The 27,524-nt window shown below is 38.4% G+C and overlaps 2 protein-coding genes across 2 annotated transcripts in view; both read right to left on the bottom strand.

The window, feature by feature from the left end:
* Positions 1–729: 729 nt before the first annotated feature.
* On the bottom strand, positions 730–12,746 carry LOC139742874 (GATOR1 complex protein NPRL3-like). Its single transcript, XM_071653385.1, has 14 exons — positions 12,618–12,746; positions 11,674–11,773; positions 10,804–10,939; positions 10,145–10,213; positions 9,543–9,696; positions 8,550–8,625; positions 7,374–7,479; positions 6,603–6,794; positions 5,617–5,723; positions 4,743–4,863; positions 3,286–3,348; positions 2,486–2,663; positions 1,662–1,851; positions 730–896 (listed from the first exon to the last, which is right to left on the bottom strand). Exons 1-14 carry the CDS (start codon positions 12,733–12,735, stop codon positions 734–736), a joined length of 1,773 nt encoding a protein of 590 aa, XP_071509486.1. The 5' UTR covers positions 12,736–12,746; the 3' UTR covers positions 730–733.
* Positions 12,747–19,140: 6,394 nt separating this feature from the next.
* The window catches only part of LOC139742861 (dynein axonemal heavy chain 3-like), a 94,161-nt gene continuing 85,777 nt past the window's right edge, over positions 19,141–27,524 (bottom strand). Inside the window, exons 48-55 of the mRNA XM_071653374.1 lie at positions 25,355–25,498; positions 24,435–24,598; positions 23,992–24,145; positions 23,278–23,406; positions 22,020–22,285; positions 21,331–21,419; positions 20,606–20,727; positions 19,141–19,437 (exon numbers count right to left, since the gene is read on the bottom strand). Of these exons, the coding sequence (XP_071509475.1) occupies positions 19,141–19,437; positions 20,606–20,727; positions 21,331–21,419; positions 22,020–22,285; positions 23,278–23,406; positions 23,992–24,145; positions 24,435–24,598; positions 25,355–25,498 (1,365 nt within the window). The remainder of the gene's footprint in view (positions 19,438–20,605; positions 20,728–21,330; positions 21,420–22,019; positions 22,286–23,277; positions 23,407–23,991; positions 24,146–24,434; positions 24,599–25,354; positions 25,499–27,524) is intronic.

Below are 27,524 nucleotides of genomic sequence, written 5' to 3'. Positions count from 1 at the left end.
AGCTTTACAATCTCTGAAGATGATAGCACAGGCGAAGTAAAGCTTTACCGAAGGTATTTTGCTTTACCTCGTTATAGCAGGTTTGATTTACTATGTTTTTCTTTGTTTGGAAGTCACAAAATTTATCTCGTTATAGCAGTTATTTTGTTATAGCCGATCTCGCTATAAGAGTAGCATTTTACATAGACTTGTGTGGAAGGAAATTTGGGACCGAGAAAATTTCCTCGTTATAACCGATATCTCGTTATAGCAGTGTTCGTTATACCGAGTTTCCCCTGTACATGTATTTGAATGGTGTCGTTACCAAACCCCTCAAATCACCCATCCTCCTCTTAATACCAGGCTTTACACTAGTCAGGTTGAGTACACAGTACAGGTTGGGGCTTACAGACACGGATGACCATAGCAATTCCACTCCACCCATAATACAGCTTTGTGTGGCTGATGAGTTGTAGGAAGCCATGACGTGACACGTGACTCGTGTCTACACTGAGGTGAGCTCTGCTCCCGCCGATGGCTGCCTGCCACTGCTATTCCTCCCGTCCAGCTTTAACTGGATGAAGATTGACGGTTGCCACACTTCTGTAAACTACTTCTACTCTGTCACTCAGAGGAGACGCATGGCACGTTGTATCAATGCCTGCTCCCGAGTAAGGAATCATAGTGGACTGCCCGCAGTCCATTCATCGTCCGCAAACCAAGACCCTCACACAAGTCTCTAAGGTGGCAGTGGTCACAAGAACTCTTTGTACTGGATGCTGGCCGCATCCTGATGAGAGCATGTCACAAGGACGTCCTTGAACTTGTCCAGGAGGGCATGCAGCTGAGACCTGTTCACATTCTCATAGTACATGATCTCCTCAAGATGGTGTCTTCCTCTCATGTAGGGGCACAACCTGCATCGAGTAGAGGTATTAAGATTGGAAACAAAGACAAAAAGACTTTATAAAGCAACTGTTGACTGTTGCACACAGTCAACTGGGATACCTCCACTCCCAGCCAGCTGCAAAGACTTTGCATATCTAATAACTTGTATTACAGCCGCAAATGTTATTAAAGTTTGATCATGTATTCTTCTTAGTAATCAACAAAGTCAAACCCTGGTCCTCTACTACACAACTCACAAGTCCCTTTACTTGCCTCACTGTCATCCTAGCAAAAAGAAAACAAAACTTTTGATCAATTTAATTGAGCATTACCTAAGACTGCATTGCCTGTCTTTATACACAGTGCCCTCTATTATCACCAATGGTTTTTCTTCCACAAATTCAAAGCGAAACGCACACTTTTGCCTGCAAGATAGGTGCGGGTTTAAAACCATATAATTTCAAATACCCTTCCTCACTTCACACAATCACTTACGTGTATAACTGATGAACAGGGTAGACAAAGAATACATCGGTCACAATGACTGCCTTTATCAATCATCAAAATGTAATCTTTGTAGACTTTGATCTTAAATTCAGATGAGGTGTAGCGAAGGACATGGCTGTTTACAAGAGTTATGCTGATCTCTGTGTCCTGTCATTGAGCAGGAATAATGTATGAGACTCCTGACAGGAAAAAAATAATGAGTTACAAGATGTCCAAGTAGAAACTTGACAGACTGTGTCAAAGGCACTGTGATTAATGTTACCACCTCTGCTTGGGAGGATCCTTACCTGGCAAACAACTTGAGGTCCTCGTTGATGTTGGCGTGGGGTACTGCCAGGACGCTCTGCTTCTCCTCGGTGGTCAGGTGCTCCGTCAGCATGTGCAGCACCCTCCGCCTCGGGTGGCCACGCCCCTCCTCCAACGGGTATGAGTCGTAGCTCGCGAAACTGGTGCTGACGCTGAATTCGTCGGAGTCAACTGAGCCAGGAAGGAAGCCAAAATGATTTTTTTCCACATGTGAATAAAGCTCAACTCCAAGAAAGAAAAAAAAAACCTGATTGTGAAAGACTACTACACAAACTTTTCAAAACATATTTGTACCTACTGATGATTTAAAAATATTCGAGCTATCACATTTGATGCCTATGTATAGGTCAGTTGTATCACAAAACATCCTACCATGTAAAAACTTTGCAAGAAAGCCTAAAACATAAGGAGATACTAACTATTTTTCTCAGTAAACTATAACTGTTGGACATTTTATTCTAGAGACAATTTTATTATAACTACTGTTTACATTTTGTATATTTAACAATACTTAACATTGATTATACTGATTAACATTTTTACATTGGTTGTTTCTATCCATAACTCACATTTCAGAACTCTTTTTAAGCACTATAAAGCTGGGTTTTGATTTATCTGCAAATGATAAATAATGCATTTAATTTGCATCCATCTTCTGCAAATCTCTCCATCCATCTTCCTGCAAATCTCTCAATCCACCATAATCCACTTTTGTGTCTAGGATTGCCTTTGTGTAATATCAACCATTTCCTGAATATGATGGTGCAAAAAAAAAATTCAGGAAATGGCTCTGCATTGCACTTACATGAAAGGTTTTCCCCCTGTCCACTGCCCTGACCACTCCCAGACCCAAGAGGTGTGGCCCTTGCCCGTATCCCTGGCGATGACTCCGAGGGAGGGGTGGACAGCTCCTTGTCTAGATCCTCCACAGGGGCATTCTTGTTTGTCACTTGGTTGGCAACTAGGAATATGTAGGTGTGGATCTGGATTCAGGAAAATATCAAACACATGTATAATATGTCAGCCCATAGATGGATGATACATGTAGTAACAAAAGAAGCTCTCCATGAAGCGAGGATCCTTCAAAACAAAAACAAACAAGAGAAGCACTCTGAGAGTGCAGACATCCACCAAGCAGCTCATTTTCCACCATTGATCTTGTTCTTCTGTATGGTAGAGATCAATGATTTCTACCCATATGTATGCATGCTGAAAATCGCCCGATTTCCCAATATGGAATCCTTTTGTTACCTCATCAATACCGGCTGCACAGCGCGTCTCGTCAAGGACCAGAAACTAGAGCACGCACTTAAGTGCATGTATGAAAACCTCACAAATACGCAGCGTGAACTCCCAACTTTATTGACCCTACCTGCCAAAATATAAAAAATCCTTCATAAATTCCCCAAAAATTTCCGGATCACTACTAAAATTTAATCATCTGTTATTTGTGTCACTCTCAACCTTTCCTGTAAGTTTCATCTAAATCTCTTCACTACTTTTTTCAGTTATTTTGCACATGGACAAACAAACCATGATAGACTAACGCCAAAGAAAACATAACCTCCTCCCTTGGCGGAGGTAAAAATAAGATTTCCCACTTACCTGTACAAGCAGTCTTTTCTGCAAAAGCCACATTATGATTTTGACCAGCTCTGCTTCAGATCTCTGAAGAGATGAAAAAAAAAGTGAAAGAAAAAAGAAAGTAAAGCATACATTATCTCATAATTCTAAAATGCTAAAACTTTCATGTGCACCAATTACCTTCAAAGAGAAAGATATATACATGCAAGCAAACTCGAGGATTGCAAGGAGGCACTTAAAGCCCAAGTGCAGACAGATGAACATATACGTGACCCACTGCAACAAAAGAATCCAAAAGTCGGGGGAGGTAGATTTTCTGAAAATGACTTATTATTATTCTCTTACTCTTCCGCTAAGAAAAAACACTAATTTTTGGCCATTATTTTGATCATTTAGCTTCAAAATTTCAGCACATAATAGACAAAACATCAGACTACAAAATTATGTCAAAAACGAAAATTTGATGGTTTTGACCGATTTTTATGATCTGACTACAAACTTGATTTTCTCGGCTCAGCCATCAGCAACTTTCGGATCCTTTTGTCGTGGCTGGTCACATATATATTTGAGAAATATGATAGTTAAGAGATAGTAACTCAACTTACATGGTGTCTCATTGCTCATCTGAGAATAGCCACCCCAGTCTTTTGATGGAGATATAATTTACATTGTACACCATATTTTATTTTAAGTAATATCCTGATTTATCTTCCCTCATGGTTTCTCTCAAGTTTGTTAATAAATCTCCTCAAGGCATATCAAGGACCTTATAATCTGATAGATGTTAGGCACAGTGCAATCTTTACAATATTTGGGGGGAAATAGTTTACATTTATTACATTTCCTATGCAAAGCATTATTTTCATTATTATTATTTTCAACCTAGCCTTGTCAACTGATAAGCATCATATGCCTTGAGACTAACTGTAATGAACATAAAATCTACTTGCAATTGTCTTACAAGGGCTTCCCCATAAAATCCCACCACAGTTGCACCTGAGGTTTCCCAACTTATTAACAAGCTCTGAAGGAATTTGTAGCTATCTAGTTCAGAAGACATTAAACTAAAAGCATGACAAGAACTGCGGGACCTATATATAGTATTTCATTATATCTGGGATAAAAACGTAAGATTACAAAAGGAATGGCACCTCCAAAATTACCTCATCATATCAGGTGCAATGTATCTAGCTACACCTGACCTCATTATAACAAGGTTTATAGTTGCCAGATGTACAAGCACATGAAAGGGAAGAAGGTGAAATTAACTGAATTCCGATTACTAGTCAAGACATGTTATCTCCAAACTGGAAGAGCTCCCCAAGCTAATTTCAGCTGTATGAGGTTCTACTGTAGTGGTCAGATGCACAAGAATATGAAAGCTAAGATGATGAAATGAACTGTATTCAGATGACAAGTCAAGACATGTTATCTCAAATCGGGAAGAGAGACAGAGCTCCCTAGCTGCACGGACTGACCTCTTTCTCTGCCAAGCGGCTCCTGTACTCACTGAGAGGAGTAGGAAGAGAGAAGTCTGCCAGGATCTTGAGCAAAGACTCACCAAACCTCTGCCGGAACTCCCCCGAGAGGGCAGTGTCACTGCATGGGAGCGGGGAGGAACAGAAAACACAAGACAGATGTACAGTCACTTGCCCTGTTTATCAATTATGATAACACCATCCCACAGGGCCGGGATGCAGAGAGAGCTTTGACAAAATAAACTGCAAAACTGAATAAAAAAGAAAGGATTCATAAGGTAACACATAGATGTACATGTATCAATAGCGATGATTATGAGCTCTTACAACATTCATTACCATCAGTATGCAAAAATTATTATTCTAAAGATAAAATACCCTTATCTTCCTAAATGTACATTGTACAGTCTTTACAGATGAATACATATTTCAAGTCGCAGCTCTTTTATTCTATTAGAGCATAATGTGACAGCTTCCCTAAATTTTATGTTTGGTGCCAAACTGTAAATCCTCATTTCTGGCATAGCAAGTCCACAGTACATTCATCCCACATTATCTTGCAGTCAAGGTTACCATTGGAACCACAGATTGTAGCAGTATTTTACAAGACACATCAATGTGTGGTATTGTTTGTTTTTCTTCTCCTTTTTATTAAGTCTGCCATGAACTATAGGATGATTTACATGACAGACCTTTTTCCCCGCTACTAATCTAAAACAACAATATTTGTTTTAAATAACCAACAATCTTCAAGACTTTATTGTGTCAAGATTGTTGATGTACTCCTCCATTTGGCTAAATGCTAAAACTTACAAAAATGTGCAAATTCAGAATTTCTTTGCATACCATGTTGACTTCAACCATTCATACTCACGCCGAAGTTGGTGCACTAGGATCCAGAATGTAGACATTGCTTCCACAAATGGGGTAAATGACTGTCGCTTTTCCCCAATATACCAGGTGACCCACAAGCTGAAACACCTGCCAAAAAGACACCAACACAAAATTGTTTTGTCTGCTGGGTTGGGGGGGGGGGGGGTTTCACTCCTTTTTAAAAAATTTTGATGTCATTATTTCATTTATGGAAACAAAGAATTTGCTTTGTGCATTAATCATGCAAACAAATAACCCGTATGATTACAAATGAGTTCCTCGCTTCTCAAACACAAAGTCAAAGAATAGCTTGTTTTGGACTCATTCAGAGGACAAATTACTGGTGTACATCTGTGAAATGGAAGAATACGACTCTGTGCACAACCAAGCATTGAAACTGACAACTGTATAAAACTTATTACATGTAAGTCTGTTCAAATCACTTCAACCTTCAGTGGAATTGGCCTATTATTTCATGTTAAGTTAACTTGTTGGCTGTTTCTTGCTGTTTTTTAGGGGGGGGAATTGAATTGATGCAAAATAAATAGCTTTGCAAATTGCTAAGGTTAAATGGCCTTATTGATAGACTGTATTGCACTTTTAAATTTCAATAATAGACCGCTTCAGTAATGTGTTGAAATTCACAGCAGATTCGTTCCTACACTATTAAAACTATTGCATCCACCTGCTCCCTCCAGTTACATTTCTAGGGCAGGAATTCAAGTAGCATTCATCAGTTGTTGCTAGATGGGGCAAGCTCAGGCAAGCTTTGTGGTTGTTTAGAGCAATCTTTGTTGTGAACAAAGCAAGCACAGAATTTGAATACATCATAGAATTGGTCTATTGGAAATGTCAAACTAAATACTCTCCAAATGCAATTCTGAAATCCCAAAAGATTTTACCAGGGCCTCACTAAGTTCACTCTGGCAATGGGTGAAATCACACAATAGCTACAACAGCTCCTAAAGGGCTGATTAATTTACTCACTTGTGAAAGAGCCAGGTCGGCATCCTGCGAGAGTTGCTGGAGGCGCTTCATCGGGGTGGCCAGGTAGATGACCCGGTGGAGGGCTGGAGAGCAGTCCTTTGGCAGTGAGGCCCGCAGGGCGTTGGGGTCCTCCAGCAGTAGCATGGCATGGTAAGGCCGGATGGCCCTTAGGCTTTTCTCTATCGCATTGTGCTGAGTGAAGTTTGAGAGGAGGAAGTCTCAAAACCAAGTCAAATTTCCCGAATTAGTGCAGTGTGACATAGATAATTATACAACCATTTGAGACTTTGCCCTGGGCTTCCATCCCTCTGTTGACAACAGATTTGCAGTTCATTTGCTTGAGATCTTCATCATTTTCAAACTATTCTTAATAAAACATTTCCCTCACATGATATACACTGAAATTCTTCTTCATTCAGATATAAAATACATTAGTTGAAATCTACTCCTTATGATTATATATCATTATTTCCTACATCACATCATAAATTCACTTCGCTATGAATATAAGTTTTGATAAAAAAGAATGACTTAACTCAAACTGCTGTAAATTAGGCTACACTCAATATTACTTTTCTATTTGCTATTAAATGAAGAAAACATGATATTGGGGCTTTTTCTCCAGACAAAGACTTTAATCCTACATTTCTAATGGATTCCTTCATGGAGTAAAAAGATCATTATTTTTTATTCAAATTTCACTGTAAATTGCAGTAACATAGCTCTATCATTCTGATTGACAGTGATGAAACATGGAAAATGTTCAAATACCTTGATTGTCATGAATTCAGAGACATTGTGCACTTTGTGAGGAAGACAGAAACTGACTTCAATCCAGTTGTTGATATACACCCTGGCAATGCCATTGCTATGTAATCTGGAAAAATGAAAACACATTGTGAAAGGTAGCAATAAGTTATACAGCAAGGTCAGAATAAGTGAGATGTCATATCAAGATGTAAACTGGTAAAGACCCTAATTATCAAAATCGGTCACATTTAGACACAGATGTGTAACAAAACATATCTTTCACCACATCAATCTCGGCAGCCATGTTATCAATAAATACAAATTATAAAGGAGCAAAGTCTAACGGTAATGTCTGTCCAGGCATACACCCTGCACCTTCAGAAAAAAAAAAATGCTTTCTACAGTTACAATGCATCATAACACAGCCCACGACACTGCAATTAATTCACACTATAATTGCTTTCCACAGTGATACACACCTACAGCACAGCAGATTTTGACTAAATAAAGCATCCTTTCAATGGCACAGGGCATATGTCAGTGCAAATTTTAACTAAACTTGCTTTCCTCACTTCCAAATATCTTCTTCTTCTTTTTCTTCAGATGGCAGGCACATTCTAGTTTCTATCAATTCTTTGGCAATCAACACACGTTTTTCATCCCCCGTGTGTATGGTAACCATGCATTCTACCTGGCAGGAATAAAACCTCTGCTATCACACTATAGTAGATTTCGGGCATACTGTACAAAGTCATACTTTATTTTTGCAAATGGCTGTTGATCAGACAAATTCGCAAGTTAATTTTGCATTTTGTGGTCTTCTCATTATCTTAAAAAAAAGAATAGCAACACAAACATTCAGAAGAGCATGTCACTTCTCAAACACATTGTTTTTTGTTAAAACACTTCTTGAGATGAGATTAAATCTCTCATAAAATATTACTGGTATTCCACGGATAGGAGCAGTGTACCCTATAGCATGCAGTGAGGTTCACTTCTAATAGTCGCTTCATATTGCAATGCTAGTGTGCTGGTCTGGGAAAGTGCGTGCATGGCAAATGTTCGTTTTCATTTTATTAACATTTGAGCAATCAAGAGCTTGCTTGAAAAAATTCACAACATAACATTTTCAGCATATATAAAGTATCCTCCACAACTAGAGCAAGTCAATGCTCTCAGCAGTGAGTCACTTCCTACCCTTCATAGACATCCCTGAGATCCTGAGTAAGCTTGCTCCGACTCAACATAAGCTGGAATGGGGACTCCTTGCAGTCTATGGGGGCAATGGAAGGGGGAAGAGAAGATATTAGCAACTCTAACACCACCACTATTGCAAGCCAGTAGAATTCAAGTCTTAATGTATAATGCATTGACAATGGAACTGCAGGTACAATAAGCTCATTGGTTTTGTTGGTTTGGTCAGCACCTGCACCTACCTTCAGTATTGAATATAGTCCAGTAAAGTTCTATTTCAAATTTTTCTCTTTAAACATTATTACAGATTATATTTAGTATATCTGCAGAACTACGTGAAATGGATACTGCATTAAGCTCCAAGATACATAATGAAGCTTGTGGGCATTATCATTTTCTGTCAAAGATTTTCTAATCAGAGAAAAAAACTTAACACAAACAAAACACATGAAATGTCCTCAAACATCAGCTAAATACAGACAGCAATGACCACTGAGTTATTTCTACAATGTATAACCTATCAACTGTACACAAAAGTTCTCAAAATGTGCAAAAAATTTCTTTATCACAATTTAAATATTTACAGGAAATTGGGTCACTCGTGTCACTTGATAGCAAAGCTACATAAGGTATGAGTGTGCATGAAGTTGTTCACAACTATTAAAAAAAAGGAAACAATCATAAGATCTTGTTACATTGCGTCAATGCCCCCTTCACACTGTACTGCCCACTTGCTTCAAACTGAATGCATAAGACTACCACTTTGTGTATTTACCAGGGGAGACACAATAATCAACCATTCTTTACAATACCCTCTCTTGCCAGGTTGAAAGTGAGTATTTAAAATAAAAACAGTTGAAATTGATCCAGACTGCCTGATCATTCCTAGCTTTGACACAGACAAATATCTAAATGAGAATTGGGAGCAATCTATCAACAAATTATAACAAAATGTCCTGTCAGCGTTAGCACACCATGACAACTATGTTTACATACCTTCTGGCTGGCCAGCTACTTCATCCTCTGCCCGCACCATTATTAAAGCCTGGTGAGACAGGTAACCACATCTCTTCTCCTCATGCTTCAATGCTAATGCTAATCGTTTGCTGAGGTCTTGGTAGCAATGGACCAGGGACCAGTCTGCACTGGCCTACAAGGGAGTAGAAAGGAACAGAAACATGTTCTACTGAGAGTGCGTTGCTTATCATAAAAATAGACTTTATCCAAAACAAAACAACGCAAGAGCTGAAAATGAAAAGAAACACATATATGAAATTATAATTTGTGTCGACAAAGATTATTCTGTCTGAAGATACTCCTCTATAACCTGACATCATCATATTTGCGTAACAAAAACAAACAAACAAAACTGCAATTCTTGTATTTTCCCACTTCAAGACACTTTAATTGATATTAATTACCTTTTTGTGAAATAGTTTCTCAGACAACTGAAGTATATCTGTGCAGGGAGTTTTGGCACTGAGCAAGGAGAACAGGATGGCTTTTTTTTAACATAAGTGACAAAAAAGTGTTTGTGACATTACAATGACAATGGCATGGCAACACAAGAAAGACATGTGAACAGGCATAAACCTTACCTGTAATACAAACACTACGTTGAACATGTTGATAGTTGATCCTTCCCGCGTGGAAGAGGTGCTCGCCCTCTGTACATTTGAAAGTAATGACATTATTCCAGGATAAGTGACTGACACTTGGTGATATCTTCTTGTCTGTCAAATCAACAGCACCAGCTACAGTCAGCAGTGATGTGAAATTGAGATTCCTTCACTATTCAACACCCTATTCACCAATGCACTTTTAATACTTGTGTAACTTGCTAGGTTGTTTACTTTATTAATCCCCCCAACCTTCACCATTATTCAACTCAAACAAACCGACTTCTGTTACAAAATATAATATAGCACACTGTCATTGAAATACAGAAGGGGACAAGTCAATAATAAAGTACTGGTACTCACTTTTCCTATTATTTCCTGGACATTTACCCATCAAATACAAACACTGACATAGCGAATTACACAAACCTCTACCAACCAATATGTACATTAGCACTCCATATCAATAAAGTAATCCTAATGGGCATTCAATCAAGTATTACAATCATTATAATCAAAATCTTCATTTACTGCAGACAGCGACAGCCTAACTTTTTACCAACATATCTACTTAAGGAGAAAGCATGAATAGCATATATACAGAGCAAAACCCGAGAGAAAACTAGCACTTTCCTCACCCATTTTGCATTCACATCTTGCACCAAGAGAGGATGACCCACAAACTTGTCGTCATCCACGGTCACTTCAAATCGTTGGTCACACATCTCATGGTTGCTGGGTGACAAAATGTTGGCCAATATATTGTCCAGATCTCTATGAAAACCAAAATGATATCATAAAAACCCCTTGAATATATAAAGGAGACTTCACACTTTATAGCATGACTGTGGGAAAGAAAGGCCATCATCAAATATGAAGCAATCAATTTCCTTCTCTTAGAAAAATATGTGTAACTAATTAATGTAACATTTGTGAATTTTCAATTTCCTATGTCCTCTTGAGGTCATTATAAACTCACTGTTATCATATAAAAAAACTTTCTAATGATGCATTCCAGGGCCATGTTACATAAAAGTTGACATCAAACACCCAAGTCTCTGACTACTCAATTCTGTTATGTAGATACCGCCCGTACATTTGATTTTCTAACCTTTATTTGCATCTTTTCATGCAATAAGGCCCAGAACTGACCTTTTGTTCTTGACTAATCCAGACCCCTTAGTTTATGCAAAGCTTTTTTCAAAAATATATGACTTCTAATTATCAAAGTGTACCAGGTACCTGAAAAGTAGAAACACACTAACCAACACTTGTACACAATGAAATGCAAATGTGCCGAATGAAAATGAAAGATCTAACTGGCCATAAGGCATGAAATTTTAGATTTCCGTCTTATTTCTTGGCACTACATTCCTTTTTCAGGCCACCAAAATTGTAAAAAACTTTAATGATTTCAGTGGCCCATATAAGCCACCAGAGAAAAATTTTGGTGTCGAGCCATGCTTATCTATTACCAGTAGCTATGCATCATTGACCCCATTACCAACCCTGAAACTATGCATGACTGCCTTCTTGATGACTGGCTTGTAGAATTGGAGTAAACATCATCCTCGGTAGCATGAAGGGCAAATGGGTTGTCAGACTGATCTGAAGGCAGCACAAAAACAAAACATAAATAGAAATTATTTTGAATGAATATTTAATAAGTCAAGACAGCACAAACATGTAGATTGTGCTTGCTTCATTAGAGCATTGGTTAAAGAAATATAACCCCCCCCCCCCCCCACATCACTGGTAAATACATAATGTACTTGTAGTGCATTGTAATGCTATTCAGTGGATCTGGACACATCAACCTGCCTAATATCTTATGGGTGTACATCACTGTACAGTCTGCAGGATCACACTGGGACTGTTGGACCAAAACAACAACAACAACACTACCTATCTACCAGAACTATTTTACATCTCTGCTGTTGAAGTCAACCTGCTATCAACATAAAGTCATTTCAAGTTCGGAATTATCGCTAGTGCCATAGTTGAGATAGCATTGACATCAGCACTAGAGCGTACTAGTAATACGGTACTGAGTAGAACCGCAGCAGCGACCCCATACGGACAAATACGTACCGTAAAGGGTTACAGCGCCCCGCGACGGGGTTATGAGTAGACTAAAGTACAAAGCACAGGGTAGCCACAGCAGGTTCCAGAACCACTGTAAACCATGTGACACACATCATAAAATAGACTACAGTGTTACTGTGACTTCAGTCTTTTCGGTCAATACAATCTTGTCAGTTATTTAAAGAAACTCAAATCTTAACGTGTGGGACTACGATCTCACTGGGTAGTTATCAGTCCCACTACAGTAACCGCACCGGTGCGCCGCGGCGCCCGGAAAACGATGTGTCCGGTCGCCGATGCAGTGCGGTGCGGTTAGCCCCAGAAAAGAGTTTTTTTAGTAATTAGCCTGATGCAAAGATCGAATTACCTCGTTTTACAAGTTCTTCGTGTTCTTCTGCCTGAAATGGGTAGCGAAACAATAGTCGGTAACCTTTGGAGCCAGAGGACACCAAGATGATGCTCAAAGGAGTAACTTTCGACGACATTCTGCGTGTCCTCTTCCTCGGCCTAACTCTTGAACTACAAGCACGTAGAAAACTATAAGGAGGCTGTACTGAGGCTAGGCCAGCTCGAGGCCGCTACCTGGCTGTGTACGGAAGTTGTACATAAGTACGGAGCTAGCCAGCTCCATTGTCAGTTTTTGTACCGCCGTGTGTGTATTAAAGGTGAGACGGTAGACTGGCTCCGAGTTCAGTTACGGTAGTAGTTGGGGGTGGGGGGGGGGGGGGGGGGGGGTGGGGGGTGGGGGGGTAGGGACATATTTCATGAATATTGATACACGCAATGGAGATGAACAGATAAAACACATTTTACAACAGGCACTGTAAGCCCTATGACAGCAAAAAGTTGGTAACTTTAATTGTAAAAAGTTATAAAACCTTATAAACATCAATCTGTGATTAAGGTGAGTTACTTATATACAATTGTTTATCAAAAAACAAACAAACAAATAAACAAAAACTTCCTTACAAAATTCCATCGGTCCCAAAATCGTACTGGTGGTCGGGAGTGATTAAACAAATATAGCAGATCCATTTTGTATACATATACTAAGTCGTGTCCAGAAACATTTCTCTATTTAATATTTGCTTGCTGAAATAGTTTTCAAAAACTGGGAACTGGAAAAGATAATGAAATTCATTCCCAATCTGGTTTAGGGAGCAATTAATGTCCACATATTCGATCCCCTGTAGGCAACCTGCATTTGCATAGATCTCCCGCCAGCCGCTATGATCGGGAGCTTATTATTCAAACATCTAAATCGACAAAACCCTTTCCTATCATCTGCAGGATTCAAATAAACCAAATAATTTTCAAACTCCAGTTTTTGCTTATTATATTTTTGATAAACAGTTAATAGGGCCTTTTTTTAGAATTAGGATCATATTAACATCGTTATGCCAATCTTAATTGTTGGCATGTACTCTAGATCACTTAATATCCTCTGAGACATGATCTACTTTTATAAAAAGCAGAAAATTCCATATCTCTTGCTTGCAGATCCCATAGATACAAAACCATAACTTATCAAAAAGGTCTTTGATCTTTCAAGAAGCCATGGTAAAGAGCTAGTGAATATACCACTTTTATGAAAAGAAAAAAAAATGGTACAATATGCTACTGGCAAATTTCTGATTATATCACAAGCAGGCCCCTTTGGGTAGTTATAGGCTTATCCCTTATTGGCAGGCACTAAACGTTGGTACTATAGATCTAAGCGTTAAAATGTCATTACTATTATGTCATTATTATCCTTTAATGTAGACTGACCAAGAATGGATATCAACACAAATTCATATGTGTACACACACACACACACACACACACACACACACACACACACATGCATATATATTACACAATATATTATACAAAAAAGGTATAATATACCTTTACATATATATATATATATATATATATGTATATCATTTCATATTGTAAATAAATAATATAAGTAATATAAATAAATATATATACATATATGTATATATAATATATATATATATATATATATTGTACATATATATGTATACATATATGTATATATAATATATATATATATATGTATATATATATATATATATTGTACATATATATGTATACATATATGTATATATAATGTGATAAAAACCTAAAATGGCAATAGATCTAAAAACGCTTTATCCTGGCGAGGAAAGCGCATGATTTGGAAACAAGACACCAAACAGGTTAGTCATCGCATTCTTCATCAGAATATATATATATATATATATATATATATATATAGTACATATATATGTATACATTTAACAAGGAAAAATGAATATATTTCTGGATATGTCGCGAAATTTGCCCTTCTGGGCAGCCATCCCGTATTGAGCGGCACAACACGTTAACAGATATGGGTTATATATGTCAGTCATATCAAACGTAAACTCACCCAAAGTATATGACAACATTATTTTTCCACCTTTATAATCTTTATCTTCATTATAAAAAAACATATTTTTCCCCTATCCCCTATTGGATAGGACCAATTGTTAGTTATTATTGGGTTGGCCTAAATATCAGTGAAACTGGTCAATCGGGGATGGCAACATTACATCTTTTTCTCCTGTATATACCTGTGTTATAAAGAAGAATATCTCACAAAGTGGGGATTTTGACTATCTTTCCCCTCGGTCAGGATCAAACATTGGCAATTCAGAGATGTTTTTTTTTATATAATGTCAATTATATTGATTTTAAACCGACAAATTTAGGATAGCAAACAAAATCTATTCACTAATATTATGTTGTTCAATTTTTCCTCAAATTTCACTCACGCAGCGTACCACCAACATTTCAGCTTTCACTGAATCCATATATTTTGGGGAAGAAAAAAAAATAGTGGTGGAACGTAAGTCTAGCCCATTCTGTCCTCCCCACCCACTCTCACCACAAGCAACTCAGCACATTATCCTTTACCCAGGCATAACAATTATAATGATGATGATGATGATGATGATGATAATGATGATGATGACAATAATGATAATAACAACAATAATAATAATAATAATAATAATAATAATAATAATAATAATATAATAATAATAATAATAGTAATGATAATAGTAATAATAATTCATTATCAACAATGATAATAATAAGAATGAAGACAATAATAAAAAATACATATGAAAAATGATGATAACCATAATATTAATAACTATAATAATGTCAATAAGAAGCAGAAGAATGTCTCATACTCACAGTGATAGTGACAGTGACAGTGGAGTGTGAGTACAAATTTAAATGAAGCTTTTGTCTGAAATGGCAAAAGCCATCTTTCAAAACTCTCATAAATGGATCCAATGTAAATCAATATAGTCTGCCAAGTTAAGCCAGTTTTGTGGAGGCAGCTTGGAAAGAATGTGACTCACACATTAACAATCTGTCATACCCAGCATCACTCCTACCATATCAACACCAGCACCATCCACTTCCAAGAAGCATTTCATCTTTCAGACCCGATTGAACTCAGTCAGGAGTTTCCAGCGATGAAAGATCACTAGACAGTGCACTCCTAATAACAAACGTGATTATAACGAAATTCTTGAAGCAACGAAGGCAAAATTCAGGTTTCAAAATTATCAATATCTCTTTATATCTACATAATTGGTCGACTACAACAAAATTTTGACAAAATAAAGTAAAACTGCCAGTTCCAAGGACTTTGTTATAAAGGGAGTGACCTCTAATTGTACTGAATTCATAGGTGTTGCTCATTAACAGAACAGGGTGAAAAGTTAGAAGCAGGGGAATTTAAACATATTGAGGTGTATATTTTAATCTTACAGGACATTCTTTGTAATCATTGATGGCTTAAACCGTGCACAATGTGGCAACTTTACAAATTTTAGAGACATATTTCCATGAATGTTGTCTTGTCATGATCTTGATGGCAAGCAAGCATATGTAAATTGGTATTCCGTTTTAATGACAGAAAAATTTCCTAAGTAAACATACGATCAATTATGTATTTTACCAACATGGCAGACATAATAATTCTATAATTTTAGTTCTTGCATTTCATTTCTGTTTTGGTTTTGCTGGTTTAGTTGTTCCTTGGAAGCCAAGAAAAAATAATGCCTCTGGCACCACTTTGTGGCGGAGGCATAAAAATGCAGGGGAGATTACAGGTAGAGGATAAATCACTCCAAACATGACAAGAAAAGCAATAGTAATCAATACAGACTTATGTTATCAGTAACATTTATTGTGGTTCATGTATAGCAAGGCACAATCAAGCATCAGAATAGTTCCATTTTGCATAGAGGCGCTACACACATCAAAATATTGCTATCTTAAAAAAAAAAAAAAAAGTTGGTGAGTGATTAATAGCTGCAATTTTTGCTAGAGGAGCAACTGAAAAACACTTTGCTTTAACACATTAGTGTAGCAGCTTGGAGGGAAATCTATTTCAAGGTGATGCCTTTTAGGACGGAATATATATCATCTATCAGTAAACAAATTACAAATAATCAGATCTTTCTGTAATACCCAAACACCAATGAATAAGGATTACCTGTAAGTATGAATACAATCACTCTTAAATAAATTCACACGAAATACAACGTATGTACATCTTTCTTCTTTGTTCAATTTTTACAATTTCTACTCGTATAAAATGTTGACCTTGTTCAAGAATACACAAAAGTTTGTTCAGGTAGGCTGTTGGTTGTGTCATACAGTCCCCCAGCAGATATAAATTGTTTTGTACTATTTACAAGTGCTTTATTTACAAGTACATATGAACTGTTAAACAGCATAATATCAGTGGGGAATGTTTTCTTTCTTTTTGTTCCAATGGGAGGTTGAATACTGGCACATATCTATAAACTCTGAGAAAATCTATTGTGACAATGCAAAATCAGAAATACAATCTAATGGACATTTACATGTGTTGATCAGCTCTCATCTCTTCTTATATCATCTGTTTTTGCATTCATTTCAAACTCGTAAGCTGAACAGAGAAATTTGAGGAGCTATCACACACCTACAGGAGAAGTATACACTGCACAAGTCACACATGTCATCAGCACTGTGCCTGTACATCTGTGAACCATTAGTCCACAAAAGTTTGCAAAGCAAAACAAGGATTCACAGCAGGGAAAGTGTCATTCAATTGAAATCCATTTTGTGCTTACTTTGAAAAGATAAATTCACCTTCAATCACATTCAGCTTATAAGTAAATGCAATGAATACCACTTAGGAAGTGAAGCATTTACATGTGAGCCAAATAAGATGTCAGTGTTCACAGGACAAGTATAATACTTCCAAGTACACTAAGTAATGCTCTGGTCCATGGATGGAGTAAATGTTGCATCGCACAGCAGCATAGTTACAACTGCCATCAAGTATGTGATATTTTATCTATTAAGGGCAGTGATGCAGATCAGTCACGAAGCAAATTACACTTTTATGTTCCCAAAATGCTGAACAATCAAATATCATATTGCCACATACAGACTAGCTAGATGCTGTTTGTAGATAAGGAAAGACATGCACACTCATGTACAATATGGACATTTTTGTGCATTCCTAACTTATAAATCTGCAGATGTCTTTACACATTCTAATACGCTATTATTCCAGTGAAAACTTTATGCCGGCAAGACTGACGGGTGTTTTCTTTGATTTGAAATCATTCTCCATCAATCATACCTTTAATTAAAACTACATCAACATCACTGAGACACTTCATGACTTGCATGTCTTCTTTAAAAATAAATCACTGCATTGCATGGGAAAGTTAATGACCACGTTCTTTTGATTGGTTTCATTGGTATTAAACAAATCATTAACATCAAGACATCTGCTCTTACTGCTTAAACATTTCATCAACCATGTACTGCTTTCAACTGATATTATCTCATTTTCTCTTTACATCTAAATTCATCATGCAGTCACTTTAAGTGCCTTATTGAAAAGCTGCTTGTCCACAAATGTAATGCTTTTCATAAGCTGTCATAAATATTTCATCCACTAGAAAGATATGGTAGCTGTTGCATATATTCACCCCAGATCTAATGCTCTTCTACAAAACTTATTGCTAGTACATTTCAAGCAATCCTTCCTCGAGGTATATAATTTGCATATATCTCATCTTCTCTCCATAAATACTCTCATCAGTATAAAAATTTTGCATTCTATGGACTATAGCTATTAAATATTTTGATTGTTGATATCAACTAATCACTTAGACCAAGATGAATTTGGAAAAATATGTTACATATAATTTGAAATTACTAAGACACAACTGCATAGCACAGCACTATTGAAAGCCCTTTTATTGGTAATATTTGAACAAGCTTGCATACATATCGAACAGCTGATTTCACATTTCAAATCAAATCACTTAATCTGTATAACCAATATGAAATGAATGCAGAGTGGCCCATAGGCTACAGAGGAATTTCAGATATTAAATTCTTCTGCAATACCAATATGATTAATTGCTGTTTTTGTTCGCTGGGATTCAATACTGATATATTTGTTGTTGTTGTTGTTATTGTTGTTCTCGCTCTCTTTTAATTTGATTTGGCTGAGTTAATCTTTGGTAAATTCACATGGCACAGTGAGGGTGTTAACTCTACATGTTATTTGATCATCAGATAGACTGCATAATATGCAACCGGGATTGTTTTAACAGGCAATGTTGCATAACATTGTCTCTTGAAATACTGAAACAGTTTGATCATTCATTTGACACTTTGTGACAGAGATTTAACAAATAATTCAATTCAATCAAATACTGCACCACCTGGTGCGTAAACGTAAAAATCTGTAGATCCTTCAGACGGAGAGTGCGCATCAATTTTGTTAATATTGCTATAGTCCTACATGACAGGCTAACAGCAGCATTCTAGTCGTCCAACTGGCAGAGGGCAGCCACACCCCGGTTGATCCAGTGTCTCTGTGTCTTGTCGGAGGGGAGTTCCATCCACATGACAAAGTTGGTGGAGTGGCCGGTGGTGGAGAGGGTGCCGCGGCGGGCGCTGGTCTTGTAGACGGGGCAGTTATAGACAGAGGCGGGCTTGAAATCAGACTTCTTGCCAGGCATGAGCCATATGATGGGGATGGTGTCAAACAGGACCTTGGGTAGGGACTCGGCCAAGACCATGGCCTGGCGGTCCCATCGGCACCCCTCAAGAAACAGTCCCTGTGTACGGTGGCAGGAAAATTCAAAATTTGTTCACGAGCACATAAGTTCCCACAATATCTGTATTAAAGAGCAGATGAATCTCTCCCAGAAAAAAATGATGAGTGGATTGGTGTGGAAGAGATATGGATTCGTATGTCCACATTTGCATAGGTCATTGTACAGTCATTGCACTGGAATCATAAAAGCATGTTTGATAAACATCTCTTCACTGATCGACAAATTGCCCTACATCGACGTACATATTTGTCAATCAGTCGCAATAGAAAAAATTCACTGCAAGAGTATTCATCATTTTGAGAAAAAACAGAAGAAAAAAAATCTAATCAGTTTGATATCTCTGCATAAGTCTTCTGTATATATTCAATCAATTACATTTCAGAGCCTTGGACAGGAACATGTCTTTGTAAACCCAGGCATGTGAGTATCAGCATCACATCATTTTGCATTTATAACTTTCTCTTAAAGTACACTGTAAAGACTGACACACAACTTTATAAAGCATATAGATCATCTTCAGCAAGAGCACTAAATTACTTCAGCATAAAGATAGTGTATGTCTTGTCTTAATACAATCTAAGGACTATGTATTGTGTAGAAATGCTTCGATTGAAGATTCAAAGATTTTGAACCCTACCAGAAGGAAGACCCCTAACAGAAGAAGGGTGTTCATGTATGTTCCTATAGATACATTGTACAGTTACCCTTCCTTGTTTATCTCACTCTCGGGACATGATGTACATATGATGACATAAATGGTACCCTGGGGTACCAAACAAAAATCAGCCATTTTGTTGAATTATTTTTTTTTTTTTAAAGGATGTACCCTGGGTTGCCAAAAAGTGGGTATTTATTTTGATGTGATTTTCTTCAACATTCAATTTGCCCCATGTTCTCGCTAGCCACTGCACTGCACTGCACTGAAGCACACACTATTGCTAGTACAGCGTACCATACATGCATAGTATAACATACAGTGGCAAGGGAATGACTATGTACACACACACACAATGCATGCATTTCTCTGCGGCTGTCCTCGAGTGGACGTGAGGTGGCGCTACACAACGTGGTACCCCAAGGTAACGCGTGATGCATCATACAGTGTATACCAAAAATGGTACCCGAGGCTGCCTTGCACAACATGGCTTCAAACCAGTAGCATTCTTACCTGGATGAAGGCACCATCTTCAGGCTTGGTGTTCACTGTCTCCTCATAACTGGTGACGGAAAACTGGAATCCAAGGTGATCTATAGGGATGGTATATTTCCTTGCATAGTTCTGACTTACACCTGTAATGGGGGATAATGAACACACATCACAACCAGAACAAAAAGGATTTGTAAAGATTTGAGCTGATCTGCCTTAGACCAAGCACAATGCACATCTCATGCAAAAGTGTGAGGATACTAATACATGTTACAGTCACTGAATACTGAAATTATAAAAGCATCAGTTGCAATCATGCAGTGGAGATGAGGTAGCGATGGAATCCTTGTGAACTTTGGTAATAGCATGAAAACCTTTGTTGATCAATCTGATGTAAATTGACCATTCATATAATCACACACATCTGTGTAAAATCAAATCAACTACCAAACACACACTTCCTATCTTCTTATCTATTTATCTAGCTATCTGACCACCTATCAATCTATCTGTCAATTCTGTCTGAATACAAATTAGAATCATGTTTGGCATATTCAGCAGCTGGTTTTTGCATCTCGGATAACAAGCATGAAGCAATCAAATATGATTGCACTATTTGTCACTGTTAAAATATCAGTCAAAAGATGTTAAGAGCTTCCATTGTAACATTAATGACAACAGTCATTTACACCACTACCCATGCCATTAAAAATGTATGTTATCCCACAGTCCACAGGTTGGCTCACCAGTGAGGAAGGAATGTGTGAAGTAGAACCCAGAAACCCAGAACACATCAGGGGCACCAGTGTCAATCCAGTCCTTGAAGAACTTGAGTCTGCAAACATAACAAATTGGCATAGTAAAAATAGAGACCCAACATAACCATGATGGGAGAGATACAATCAAACGTACATTCTTATAAATAGCAATACAATTGTAACTGTTCATAAATTGTATGCTGTAGTATAATCATGCAATATAAAAAATGGTTCACAATAATCTCTGCTCACAAAGCCACTTGACAATTTACAAGTTTCATAAATCCACAGACAGACATTACTAATACCCTGTCATCTTTCCTTAGAAGCCATGATTGTTCTTCAGGGTTATATAGCTTGCACCAAAAAAGAAATTGCAATCATTAAAATAGTCAAGCTCCACACCTTTTGCAGCACATTGATCTTATGTTTTTTTTTAACCTGATCTTAAATCAATTCCTCCAAACCCCAACCCCACTCTACCCTTCACATTTCCAATAAACCTTCGGAGAACAAAGGGGAGACGCATTTCTTACATTAGTAGGTGATATGCCCAAAAGGCTGAATTGCCAAATATGTTTGGAGTGGGGTTTTTTTTTCAGCATGGCGGCAAAAAATGTAAAACCACTCGTGAGATCTATTCCCAGAGTGGATTCCAGCTCCACTTGACAGCTCACCTGGCCAGCAGGTCAGTGATGTAGCTGCCCATGGGCTTGAGGGAAGGGTAGCTCTTGGCTGCCCACATGGCGGGCACCTTGCCGATCAGCATGCTGTTGAAGACATCCTCCAGCTCAGAGGACATGACCACCAGACCCTTGATGGCCTTGATGATGTTCTGCAGGCTGGAGCGCACCACGCTGGTCAGCCGGTTGAAGCGGATCAGCTCCTGACGAAGCACGGTGTTCATCGACTCCTCGTAGGTCACCGGGTACTTCTTGATCACCTGGTTGTCATGCACAGGGTAAGAAAGAAGCAATGATAAACCTCTCAGTCAAGAGTGACAATGAAAATAACACCCATCCATGATTTATCCCTACTCTAAACCAAGGATTTTCAACAGTGTGTACAATACTACAGGACTTTCAGCACCAATCTAGACTAAAAGCACACAAAGGATTTGTAATGATTATCACATCATTGGTCAAGATGACAAATAAATATAAGTGCACAAGTGCATGACATTTATGACAGCATAATGATAACTTATGAAAATATTTCTTGTCTACAATATCACTCGCCCAGCAAGCATCACAGCTTGGAAGTTGTTGGAGTAACCAAACGTTGCAGAAGTACGTAGCTTTAAAAAAAATAAAAGAAACTATGTCCTACTGCTAATTTAAAAGACTTTTGTATTACACATTAAAACAAACAAGTAGATTTGTATGAGCAACAGAATGGTTGTGCAAAGATTGCTTTCAAAGGACAGATATCACTGACATGCAAAATCAACACTTTAACACTCAGTCTAGGCATAAAATGCCTGTAAAACAGAGTTCTAGAGATAGAAAATTATTACCCATTTGCATGCTTGATGGGACAACAAAAAACAGCAACCAAAAAAGATATAAATATTTATTTATATTACAAAAGAAGGAGAAGATGCTGAGACTCAGAGGATAACACTAGATGCTATCAATCACAATGTTCCTAGTTCAAATCCCACAGCCACAGTGGTTGTGCTCCTAGATAAGGCACTTGATCCTCATTCTGAGAAAACTTGAAGCCACTGGTCCCATGCTCACTTGCTTAAGCATTCAATGCTTCCTGAGCGGTCACATAACTACATACCGTATGAATCTCAAATTCAAATTCACAAAATAATCATAACATGCCTCCCCCTTTCCATCTCCCCCCCCCCCCCCAAACCGTCATTCAAGTACATTGCATCTCAACATCCCCAGATGTCATGCTTCGCAGAGGTGACAGGTCACTCACAAATTCAAGGTCGAAATCTGGGGGCAGTTTGGACAAGATGTCACCGGACAAGTCCTGAATCTGTTCGGCGGGGGACTTCCCTCCTCCTCCGGCCTGGCGAGGGAGGGTCAGCAGGATCCCGTCAAACAGCTGCAGGGGGAGAGAAAAGGAAGAGAAGGAACATTGAGCACACTCTATAGCAGCTTCTTTCTCTGTGAGTAGATGTAGGGTCCTACACTTTGGTTGAAACACCACATGGTATGACTGGCATTTACACAGAGATACTGCCTAAGTAGAAACTACAGTCAAACTTGCTTAAAGTCGACCTCGCTGAAGTCAAATAATAGCCTAGGTCAAAGGTCTTTGCTAGTCCTCTTCTCTCTACATTTTATTGATTTTAATCCCTCATAAGTCTAATTTTCTGGAAGTCGAGGCTATTTCATCAGTCCAAAAAGATTTGACTTAGGCAAGGTTGACGGTATTGTAACGTTAAAAAATAAAAATAGACAGTATATATGAACTGAAAAAATACTTCTATCACAGCTTACAAATACTGAAGTAATTGAAGTAATAACAGTTAACATAAAGTGCATCAATCTCAAACAGCCGAGCAGAGCAGATTTACCCCAAACTTTGGTTAACATCAGCTGCTGATAATATCCATACTCAAAGCCGTGTGCCATGCCTTCACGCTACCATGGATAAAAACAAATTCTAGCCATTCAGATGTCATACCTGCTGAGTCTCCTGATTGTCCTTGGTGATGTCAGCATTCTCATGGAGACCAAACACCTCGGGATGAGGAATGAGAGGAAGGCTTCGCAGGTAGTCAAGGTAACTCTCGTAATCACCATGAACCGGGCAGTAGTAGTCTCCGCTGTCTGAGAACCTGCATCACAAGGGGAAAAATGGATATGTGCTTTAATTAATAGGTGTGTCATTATATCTAGGCTAGAGAGAAGCACTGGGGCATCAAACACTGGGAAGAATCTATGAAGTTAGGGAAGTTTCTGGCTCTCAGCTAACTACATGTGATGTGGCATCCATCTCTTGTTGAAAGGTGGAAAATCATGATCAGAGAGTGTTTTTTTATGAAATGTATGCATTTATGAAGAAGGTGTATGTATTCAACTCTGCAGACCCAAAACACAAGGTGGGGGGAAGATATAGGGACTTACGCGAAGTTATCCTGATCCACGGTCTCTGGCGTGTAGAACTTGGAGAGGATTGACAGCAGTAGGCGTCGGTCCTTGTCGTCGGTCACACGGCCACCATAGTTACACTCTCCGGTCAGGTAGGTCAGGGCATCATACGGTGTGTCATCGTAGTTGTTCAGGAACATCTGTTGTCAAGAAGTTGAAATGAATCATAGCAATTAAGTGAAGCTTTCACAGGAAAAGCAATGACAAATCAATTGGTGCAAAGCAATCTATCAGTTGCCAGTGGTTGGAACTTGGACACGAGCTGAGAGACTATTACAACCTCTACTACGATTCCAAAGGATAGGCAGCAGTATGTCATTCATAAAATACAAAGCAAGTCCATCTATTTCCTCACTGACACCAAAGCAAACTCCCAGTGGCTGAGATTGATAAGATCTCACCAGCACCGTGGTGCGGTAGATAAAGCTCTAAACTCTACGGCAAGAGATTTTGGGTTCAAATCCTGTCTGGTTCTTGCATAAATTGTTGTTTACACTGTCCCCTCTTGACATTGGTGATAATGATGGGTAATGTTACTAGGGCAATGCTACGGTAACAGGAATGGTAACCTGCAAACAGCAGAGCAGTATTCTGAGGGATAAAAGGACAAACTTTGGTAGAAAACAGCATTTTTGCCTTTCCCACAATAGACAAAATGCCACAAAAGAGTAACAGTTGGCATCTCTGGGGGTAAATAAAACAAAACAAGGTCATCCCAAGGAGTAAAGAAACTACCCGAAGGAATTAGACCATATCTTTATTGTCATTACTATTCTTTACCATTATATCAGAGTGTTTCCTTCCATGTGGAGCAATGTCAATGTAATAACATTCTAGCCTGGCAGAATATCTGATTCATGAGGTGGTCTCTTCCTTCGGGCTTGTCGTATACTCACACTCAGCTGTGTCATGCTGATACGCAGGTCAGACTCGTTAAACTCGTAGGGGATGTTCCAGCCGAGGGGTCCAAACTTTCGCCTCTCCTGCACCAGAGCATGGAAGAAGCAGAGCCCAAAGAGCAGCTTCTGCCAGATCTCCGGCTAGACAAAAAAAAAAAAATAATAATAATAATAAATAAATAAAAATTGTGAACAAAATAATAAGAGGTAAGGTCAGACAGCATGCAAATGCTTTTGTCTGCCATTCAAAAACATCAGATGTGATTTTAGTGGCTTGCAACCATGTAGTGGTTCAAATACCTCTCTTGAACTTTAAATTCATAGGGGGGAATTATGCTCGTTAATTTCGTTTATAAATTATGCTCCTTCTCTTTTAGTTTTTCCCACCTTTGTGGTATGCAAATAATGTTTAATGCATGCAGCAGGTCAGATAATCAAATTTTTCTTCTTCATTCTTTTATTCATTCTGCAAGTCAATATGACCACAAAATTTCATCATCCTGGGTCATGGTTTCCATGTTTCTACGCTGAATCTTTCCTAACCAAATCAGAATTACTTGTAGTTATATGGACACAAATAAACAATGACAAACATTGTGAGGCACTGCTCAAACGTACTTTTGAAATAAAATCCCTGCAATCAAGATGATCAGTCATTGTCATGCATAAAAACTCATGAAATCTTGCAGTCTTCTTTAGACACTTGATTGACTGGTATAGCGTAGATCTGACAAAGCAAATATTATCAGCATTTACATGCTAATGATCTCATAAGTTGTATTTCTTTCTTTAAAAAAAATAAATCAATCAAACATACAATATGATGCTATGTGCCTAGATGAAGACTGTCAGTCACTAAGGCACAACAGAAAAACCCGAAAGAGAGATATCTTCGTCGCGACGATGTCGTATTGTGCATGTTTGATGATTTGCATGTGAACAGGCGTCACGTGCATATGAATAAGCAACCGTGCATATGAATACACGTACTTTCTTTTCATACCTTTGTTTATTCGTCCCGACGATAAGCGACGATAGAGAAAGGATTCCCTTTCACTAATCGTCGCTCTTCGTCCCGACTTACTAGCTATTTTCAAAGTTCGGCTTCTATTGTGCCTTGCGTTTCTTTTGTTAAAAACGTCGCATATCGTTCCCGACGAATCATTGTTCAACCGTCGGGAAATGTCCTGAATATATGGCTTCGTTTCAACGCCGCTTGTGTTCAAGTTTATGTTTTGTTAAGCTTTACTTGTCACAGCATAAAGCCTATTATCCGTGTGATCTAAAACGTCGCATATCGTCCCGACGAATTACCATTACTGTACCACCGAAATTCAGTCTCTGTTCCATCGTCGAGCAACGTCCAAAACGCGTGGCTACAGCTAATCCGCTGGGTGATGTGATTCGCAATGCCGAGTACGATAATGGATGGGAAGTTTTGTGTTTTCACGAGAAAAAAAAATGTATTCTCGCTGCTATAGATAATTGTGAATAACAGGCCGACTTTCCGTCTTTTGTGCAAATTCTATAAAGGGCTTTTTACACTTGTGTTTCTTAACCCCGGACTTTCTCTGACCCAGGACTATTGTTAGTCCCGTACCAATTTTTTCAGCTTTTTACACTCGCCAATTAGTCCCGTACTATCTCTTGTCCGGGGCTAAGGAGAAAACTGACCTTTTTACACTCGTATTTCTTAGCCCCGGACTTTCCAAACCATATGAATATTCATAATTACGCTGTGTACTGTACACGTAAACGCACGCACCGGCAGCACTTGATTACCTCGTTTCTGATTGGTCAGTGAGGGTCGGACTTCGTCTCCGTCGCTTAGCCCAGGATTATTTTTTCGTTCTGTTTACACTCACTTGCTTGGCACCGCAATTGCGGTGCTAACCCCTGCTATTTTGCAGGGCCAGATAGTACCGTACTATCGGTGGGGCTAGCCCACTTTGGCAAAAACGAGTGTAAACAGAAAGTGGGCTAAGGATAGTCCCGTACCAACGGTGGGGCTAAGGCCCCCCCTTAGCCCCACCGTTGGTCCGGGGCTAAGCAAAATTTTACAAGTGTAAAAAGCCCTTAAGTTACGGCGATGTGAAAGGAGCCTTGACCGCAGTCGATAGACACTGAATTTGTATTATCTTGTCTTTACGCGTAGCAAACACGGCGG

Source organism: Diadema antillarum, unplaced genomic scaffold (genome assembly GCF_040938485.1).
Source record: "Diadema antillarum isolate AM-2024a unplaced genomic scaffold, OU_Dant_1.0 seq00001028_RagTag, whole genome shotgun sequence".
NCBI lineage: Eukaryota > Metazoa > Echinodermata > Echinoidea > Diadematoida > Diadematidae > Diadema > Diadema antillarum.
The sequence above is the reverse complement of the archived record's forward strand: the minus strand, read 5'-3'. Positions and strand labels throughout refer to the sequence as shown.